General features: G+C 57.5%; 1 protein-coding gene across 1 annotated transcript; it reads right to left on the reverse strand.

Annotated features, from left to right (window-relative positions):
* CALB2 (calbindin 2) lies at positions 1-6,277 on the reverse strand. Its single transcript, XM_042027336.1, has 11 exons — positions 6,131-6,277; positions 3,007-3,083; positions 2,729-2,818; positions 2,549-2,629; positions 1,662-1,718; positions 1,478-1,555; positions 1,317-1,372; positions 1,073-1,112; positions 938-991; positions 640-711; positions 1-403 (listed from the first exon to the last, which is right to left on the reverse strand). The coding sequence occupies exons 1-11, from the start codon at positions 6,219-6,221 to the stop codon at positions 287-289; spliced, it is 813 nt and encodes a 270-aa protein (XP_041883270.1). The 5' UTR covers positions 6,222-6,277; the 3' UTR covers positions 1-286.
* Between the last annotated feature and the right edge of the window lie 2,419 nt (positions 6,278-8,696).

The following is an 8,696-nucleotide window of genomic DNA, read 5'->3' on the forward strand; positions in this document are numbered from 1 at the left end:
TCTAGCAGTACTTGAATTTATTAGTAAACCGTTCTTTGGTAAATGATAAAAACTCCAGAAGAGACCAAAGGAATGAAAACAACACCCCCACAAAGAAAAAAAATAATATAATTAAACAAAACAGGCAGATGGGTAAAAAAAAAAAGAGTTCCCCCCCCAAAATGGGAATTTAGCAACCTACAGCAAACCCAAGAGCTGTTGGGGGAGCTCTGCAGTGATGGGGGCTCCCCCCTTGTGCTTGTTTTCGGGGAGGAGGAGCGTGGGCTGTGTGTATGAGGGGTCGGTCCTACATGGGGGGCTCATTGCAGAGCACCATCTCCAGTTCCTTGCGGTAGAGTTTGCCCCCGTCAGAGAGGTTCATGATGCTCTTCCTGTAGTTGGTGAGCTGCTGGATATTCATCTCCTGCAAGGCATGGGAGGCAGTGGGGGTGGGCATCCCCTTTCTCCCTGGGGAGCACCCCTAGGCTGAGATTACGTTCCCCCCAGCTCCAGTGCAGCTTCCCATGAGAATGCAGGGTCAGCACCCGGACCAGCATCTCCGGGTCCCCATGGAGCACGGACATGGGAAGATGCTGCTGGGAGAGTGGAAAAGGAACTGGGAGGCTCTGGGGGTGGCACCCAAGATCTGCCCTCACTTACTTTCTTATTCTTCTCATACAGGTCTTTCAAAAGTGCATCCAGCTCATTCTCATCAATGAAGCCATTTCCGTCCTGGATAGTGTGGGAGGGACATCAACAGCAGGAAGGACACAAGCCCCACAATTCCCCCTTGGACATGGGCACCCCCAGACCCTCAGCCAGCACAGCCAGAGGTAAACCCAGTTCTCCCACCCCAAACCACAGCGGGGAATTGCCTCAACCAAAACCATATGATTTGGGGTTATTTTTTGCCAAGCTATATTTATTTGGGGCAGTTTCCCATGAGCTGGCTCCCTACCTTGTCATAGAAGGCGAAGATGGCATTGAACTCGTCTGAGGACAGCTTCATTCCCTGCAAAGTGGCAAGGGACACCAGGGCATGAGGGAGGGGTTGGAGTTGTTATTATTATTAGCAGTAGTAGTATTATGTTACCTGGAACTTCAGAAGAAAGTTTTCTTGCACGGGCAAAAGTCTGAAAAACAAGAAGGGCAGGGAAGAGCGGGAAGCAGCCAGAAAAAGACACTTTCTTAAATCACAGTGATGTTTTGCTCAGAAACATGAGTAAATTAAAGAGGAAAAGAGTTTTCCCTGGAAGCTGGAGCTGACTCTTCCTAAATACGAGCATTTCAGGTGTCTTTCCCTCCCCAGCTCTTCCTTCTTGCAGCCGTGACCTTACCGGGACATCTCGGAGAGGCCCAGCTTCCCATCACCGTTCATGTCAAACATCCGCAGCTGTTGGGACACAAACAGTACTCTGTCACCCATCACTCCTCCTCCCCTGCATGCCACCCACCTGGTGAGACCTGCTGGGGACACAGTACCCCCGGTCCCACTTACGATGGTCTGTGTGTACTCCTGCAGCTTGGGCTCGTCGTAGGGCCGGTTCGCCTTCTTCAGCAGGTCCGACAAGAAGCCCTGGGAGGAGAGGGTTTTGCTGGCTGTCCCCATCCCCGGCTGTCTCAGCGGGGATGTCCCACTGGCAGGGGGACCCAGCCCAGCCCACCCCCTGCCCACAGCCCACCTTGAGCTCGTTGGCTTCGATGTAGCCGCTGCGATCCGTGTCATACCTGCGCCAAGCCTGTGGAGGGACTGCCGTGAGCCTTTGCGGGGGCTCGTGTCCCCCACTCCCCCCACACGTGTGTGTCCCCATAAACCCCTGCTGAGGGCGTCCCCCACCACTCTAAAGTAGATGGGGCCACCTCACACTCCCTCTGGTGCCGCCTGCTCTCCCTTGGGGCTGGATGCTTTTGTTCAGCCCCACACCATGAGTTCAAGAGCCTTTATCCTCATGTCAGTATGCAAGATCAGGCTTTAATACTTAATAATATTTAATTGCATCCCCCAATTAAACAATAGTGCCTGCTTACCCCGCCCCCCTCCCTGTCACAGGTGCTCTTCTTTCAGCTTTCCCCTCCACCCAGGGTTCAGTTTCCAAGTACAAGCTCCTTCCTCTCCAGGATGCTGCACATTCCCTTCCACCCCCAGCTATGTTTTATTTCCCCATCTGCAATTTCTCTCCCACCTGTGTGGGTTCACCCCATGCAAGGGCACAGCAAGGTTGTGGGGTCGCTCAGAGCAGTGTTGGCTTCGGCACATCCCTTGGGCACTTAGGAGCTACCATGAGGGGAAATTTACAAAAAAGTCCCAAATCCTTTCATCTCACCTCGCCTGGAGGCTGGGATGAGGCACCTGGCTGCCCTGAGAAGTATCCAAGAGTGCTGAGAACTGGGAAAACTCACCACACTCCCTCTCTTCCCTAAACCCGCACTGCCTCCCAATGCTGAGTTAATGCCAAGAGTTTTGGGGAGACTAGGGGAGGTTTGGGCAGTTCAAGCTCCCAGTAGTTTTCCCATGGTGGAGCTGGACTTAGTTCCCCGGGGATCCCCCAGCACAGCCTGCCCCACTCACCTCCATGAACTCTGAACTGGAGCCCACATGCTGGCGGAAACACAGCAGAAAATTCTCCTCTGTGGGCAGGATCTGGGCCAGCTGTGGGGAACACAGGCATGGTGGAATGGTGGAGGGGAAACATGAGCATGGGGGTGGGACATGAACAACCCGGGGTTTGTCAGGTCCAGCACTGCTCACCTCCGCCATCTCGATTTTGCCGTCCGCATTTTTGTCATATTTGTGCATGAACTCCTTCATCTTGTCACCCAAATTGTCCTTCTTTGAGTCCTGCCAGCAAGGAGAGAGGGGATGGGAGCATTTTCCCCATTCCCTGCACTGGTGTTCTCCCACTTTCCTCCCAGAGGATCCCCAGTCCCACTCATCAGTGTGCAAAGGAGATGAGGCTGACATAAGTGTGAATCTTTGGGCATGAGGGGACAGGGGAAGGAGGGAGCAAAACCAGAAGATGTTCTTACCACGCCTGCCCCCTTCCTTGCACTTTCCAGCTCCTGGAAGAAATTTTCCAGCTCTTTGCCTTCAATGTAGCCATTTCCTGGGGGAGGAAAAAACCGCATTAAGACTTCCACAGTGTCAGCGCACAGGAGGAGAGGGATAGATGCTCCCAGGGGACACGGTGCTTGTTCCCTCTGCATCAGGAGATGGCTCCAAGGCAACTGTGGCAGCAAAGAAACACCAGCCAATGTTGATGCCGAGTGCTGCACATACCAGTAATGCCCATATTTACCCAGGTGATACACGACTTTGGACTTGTCACTTGCACTCATTTGTAGGGCACAGGGGACTTTGTTCCTTGGTCTTTGCTGCATTTTCTGTATCTGATGCTTCAATCAGGTAGTTTAAATAAACCTCCCCATTCTGTCCAAGCATCTCCCAACCAGGATTGTCTCCTCTCAACCCCCTGTGGGGGCCACAAGGGCAAATGGGGAGTAGAGATAAAGCACCTGGAACAGCATCCCCCCATCCTGGGTGCAAGATCAGCCCCAGGAAGGGGTCGCCCCACTGCAAGTCTCCAGCGTGGGCAGGAGCTCCAAAAGATCCCTGTCCTGTGTACCCTGCACCTCTCACTGCCAGTATCTGTGCTGAGATGTGGTTCCTCTGGAACCCGGGGTATCCACAGCCCCACCCTGCCTGTGGCATGCTCGATGGCCAGATGGCTCAGCCAGGGCTCAGCCACACATGGCTCCCACAGTGCTGGTGATTTTGGGGGGTGGCTGCTGTGCCTGGAAGCAGCAGGGTCACATCATGGCTGGGGACAGCAGTGAAGACACTGGCTCCATGGTGCTGCCAGGCAAGGTGTCACCTCCCTGCCAGAAATCCTCCCTTCCAACAACATCTGGACACAGCAGAGGGATGTTGCCCTTTCCCTTGAAGTGCCTGGCTGAGGGATAGCCAGGGCTCTTCCTTGTGAACGTTTCCCCCAGGACTGCTCTGCATTTCAGCCTCCAGAGGCTTGGACCACAGCTCCCTGCTCTGCGCCGCCTTCGGCATCACCTGCAGCTCCCCAGCAGCATCTTCTCCCCACTGCAACACAGCAGCTGGGAATAACCCATCCACATCCCAGCTTGAAGCACTGGGGAAGTCCCAGGGTACCTTCCTCTTTGGTGACCACATCCCAATGGATGAGCAGCATCCTTCCCAGGAGGGGATGAGGGGCTTGGGTGATGTTGGGGTGCTGGTGTGAGCCACTGAGGTACTTGGCTTCCCACTGCTCTTCCCAGAAGCTCTGCTTTTGTGGGTGAAGGAGAACCCCAAGCGCCTTTGAATTCAGTTAGGGAAAAAAAATCAACAAGAGTTTTGAGCTGGGAAATAAGAATAAGGCCAAGAAAAGCTGTGGCCGGTAGCTTGGCTTCCTCCAAGCAGCAGCTTGGACAGGTCTGATCCATGTCTGCAGAGCAGCGGGATGTAGAGTGTCATGGAAAATCCCCTCCGGAGAGCCACAGCCAATCCATGCAGCTCCACCTTGGAGCCTTGGGGCAGCTGTGGCTGGTAAAGTGAGGACATCAAAGACATCCAAGGGGACATCTCTGGGGCATGACAAGCCTTGAGGGGAAGTGGCTCAAGGCATGGAAGCCACATTGAAGGGGTTTAAATGCAGGGATGAGTTTGGGTGAAGTAGTCCCATGCACAGAGACATGAACCCCAGGTCCCTCCATTGGCACAGGGAAGCAGCCAGGGCTGTTGGAGCTCCTGCTTGGTGCCGCCAAGCATTGTCCTTGTCAAGGCCACCCTCTTCCTCGATGCCTGAGTCCTTCCTCTCCTGGGCACCTGCCGTGCCGCAGCTCCACAGCCTTGCCCTGCCAGGGGGCTGTGGGCCAAGCTGGATCCATGCCTGATGCTGTTTTAGAGATGACAGAGCACATCCAAGGGCACAGTGGGATGCGCTGCAGGGAGGCAGCTGGACACCCACATCAGGAGCTGCCCACTCCCACTGGAGTGCCACCTTCCCAACCCCTTGGTGGCTGCTCCAGTGCCAGCTCCAGCAGTGACAGGGACCCATGTCCGTGTCCCTGGTGCTGTGGGGCTGCAGGGGGAACCCCAAAAGTGCAGCCGGGAGCAAGTGGAGCTCCAGTTCCAGCAGCGCAGCTGGGGAGGCTGCATGACGCAGTTCCTAGGAGGGTTTTGGTCCCCAAATCTCCCTGCAAGAACAGGAGACCCAGTGAAGGGCAGGAGCTTTCCCCTGGGCTGCTGTTCCCAGCAGGCTGAGCCTCCTTCATGGCACCGCAGCGCTAAAAGAAACTGTTTTCCCACAAAATGATGCTGCTTTTTGCATTTCCCCCCGTTTTGGGGCTGACAGTGGTAGGAACAGGGATGTCCTGCCCAGATGTGGCTCCGTGGGAAGGAGTGGACGCGGTTTTTGCCACAGCATCCCCGGGGAGAGGTTTTGTGAGCTGGGGAGCAGGCAGGGAGGGACCGAGCACTCCAGGCGTGGAGGGACCGTTCCTCAGCCTGCTCCGGGTGTGGGACACCCACTCTGTCACCCCTGGCAAGGGGGTGACCCTGGGGCCAAGCTGGTGGCCGCGCTGCCCCCCTCCCTCCAGGTATGGGGCACTGCCGAGGCGGGGGGATGGAGGGGACCGAGGATGGACACTGGGCACCCCGGGAAGGGCAAGACACCCAGAGCAGCACCCAGAGGTGACACCAGCCCCGAACTCTCAAGGCACCCGGGGGATGTGCCAAGGAGACTCGGGATATCCCGGTCTCGGCGTCCCATGGGCTGAGGTCTCCCCGCGGGGTCCAGTTCTGGGGCTCCCCGTCCTTTCCCGACGGGGAGGTCCTGGGGAACCGATCGCCTCCCCGATCCCGGAGCTTCAACCGATGGGGCTGCGCCCCGGAGACTCTCCGTCACCTCGGAGACTCTCCATCACCCCGGAGACTCTCCATCACCCCGGAGACTCTGCATCCCGGGGGCTCTCCGTTACCCCCATGCTGCGGCGGTGGAGGCTCTATCCTCTCCTCCGGGATGTCCAGGGACTCTTCACCACCCCCCCATTCTGTCCCGCGCCCCCAGGGATGCTCAGCCCGGTGCCCTCCCCGCCGGTTTTTTGAGGAGCGAAGTGTCCCGCGCGCCCCGGGACTGACCGTCCGCATCGAAGTGCCGCCAGATGTCGAGGAACTGGGAGGCGGTGAGCTCGGCCAGGTGGAGGTGCGGGGCCTGCTGCGGGCCGGCCATCCCGCTCCCGATCCCGCTTCCGATCCCGCCGCTCCCGATCCCGCCGCCGCCTGCAGCCGCCTTTTATACCCGCCGCCGCCGCGCCGCCCGCCGCCGCCAGAGGGCGCCGCCGCCCCGGGACACCGGCCGGGCACGGGGGGCAGCGGGACAGCGGGACAGCGGGACACCGAGATACTGGGACAGCGGGACAGCGGGACAGCGGGACAGCGGGACACCGAGATACTGGGACAGCGGGACAGCGGGACAGCGAGATACTGGGACAGCGGGATACCCGGACACCAGGACACCGAGATACTGGGACAGCGGGATACCCGGACACCAGGATACCGAGATACTGGGACACTGGGACATCGGCATACCAGGACAGCAGGACACCGGGATACCAGGACATCGGGATACAGGGACACCAGGATACTGGGACGCTGTGGGAGCAGTGGGAGCAACACTGGGCACTGGGGTCGGCAGCCCGTGCCCTGACACTTGTCCGTACTTTGTCACCTACCCCTACTCTGTCACCTACCCCTGCCCCGTGTCACCTATCCCTGCCCTGTGCCACTTATCCCTGTCCCACATCACCCACCCTGCTTAATGTCACCTACCCCTTTCCTGACACCTAGCCCTGCCCTGTCACTCCGCCCTGCTGCCTCCTCCTGCCTGTCACTCCATTCCTTCCCCACGTCCCTGCATCCCCTCCTGTGCCACCGAGCCCTACCCCAGTCACCATGCCCATGCCCCATGTCACCACATCTGTGTCACTGTCCCCCTGCCTCACGGCAGCTTCTCGGCTCATGATTGGCTGGTCCTGGCAGGAAGAGCAGGGTGATGGCAGTCCCTGTGTCACCACCACTAAGGGGCCATGCAATGGCCACAGCAGGGGTCACTCGCACCCATGGCTGGAGCAAGGACACAAAACTTGGACACTGCAGCCATCTTTTGGAAGAAAAATAAAGGAATCCTCAGATAAGGCTCTGCCATCCCTGCTGGAGCAGGGCTCCTTGGGGGACGGAAGGGACGCTCAGCCCAAAAAACATTTCTCACCCTGGCTCCCCTTCCCGTTCACCAGCTCATTGCGGGATTTTCTTTTCCCAAGTTTTCCCAAATGGCAGGGAAGTTTCCAGGCCCAAACAAAATAGCCACACATGGGGTTTGTCACTGGCTCCAGCGCAGCCTGCCCAGGGGAAGCGTTGCCATGGCTACAGAGAAAAAAAAAATCAGATCCAGCAAGAAGGCTGAGCCATGGAAGTGCTTAATTAAAGATGAGAAGGCATCAGGGAAGTTCAGATGTGCTCAGAGCAGGGACCCGGTCGGCAGCAGGCAGCTGCTGGGAGTTATCCGGGGCACTGCCCATCCTGCCAGGTGCTGGTGCCTCTTATTTTTGTCTTTTGGCTGGAAGAACGGGGGGGTGAGGTGCTCCCTCTGAATGGCAGGGGCCTGGAGGAGCTCAGTGCAGTGGAGATGGAGCCACGCCTGGCTCTAACGCTGTGGGAAGCTGAGGCAGGGCAGGACACAGGACCTCAGGCAAGGGAAGAGATGCTGTGCCAGCATCCCATGAGGAGAGCCACACTGGGACACTGAGCAGTGCAATGGCCTTCTCCTCCTCCTCCCTGCTGCACAACGCAGCCTTCAGGCACATGTGGGACACTGAAGGGTGTCCTGTGTATTCCATTCACATTTCCTGTGGTTTGGCACAGAAATTAGTCCCAAAAAGCTTATTTTTTCCATTATTGCAGCACGGTTTTCCCCAGCAGAGCCCATTGCTTTACTGTCCCACTCCCTCCAGAGCAGCTTTTTCCTGGGGGCTGAGAGGGGACATTCACTGCTTCTGCAGGGCTAGGTTTAGGGATGTGTCCCCAGTTGTGCCCAGGGAGGGGAGAGAATGGGTACAGGGACCAACACTGGTCCATTGTCTGCTCCACAGGGAGCCCAGCTCCAGCCCAGCACAGGGATGGCTCTGGGTCACCAGCCCATCACATTCATGCTGCACCATGACACCCATCTCTCTGCTACAAAGAGCCAAGGTTGCTCCCAGTTGGGGCCTGGGAGCAATATTTGGGCTCCAGGTGCGCTCCCTCCCTTCTCTGGGGAAATGCTTCCCCAGGCTGCCTCTCTGAAGCAGCTGGCGGGGCAAGAGGGGCTCGTTGCTGCAGGAAGGGATTTGCTAAGATTGAGAAAGACTTTTAGAGAGGGCTGTGAAGCTTCAGGAAAGGAAAGCAAGTGGTGGTTGTGCTGCTGTTTGAAGCCATCTCGCATGTGCGTGTCCAGGCACCAGGGATGTCCCTTCTGTGGGAGAAAGGGCTGGATGGTTCCCTCCAGCCTCCACCCCTGCCCCACCACCTAGGCTGGGTGTCAGGAAAACGTTCTTCACCCAGAGGGTGGTTGGGCACTGGAACAGGCTCCCCAGAGAAGTAGTCACAGCACCAACCCTGACAGAGTTTAGGAAGCATTTGAACAACACTCTCAGGCACATGATGGGAT

The sequence above is a fragment of the Corvus kubaryi genome, unplaced genomic scaffold (genome assembly GCF_017639235.1).
Source record: "Corvus kubaryi isolate FWS band 111438036 unplaced genomic scaffold, C.kubaryi_AGA036_p1.0 37300, whole genome shotgun sequence".
Lineage (NCBI taxonomy): Eukaryota > Metazoa > Chordata > Aves > Passeriformes > Corvidae > Corvus > Corvus kubaryi.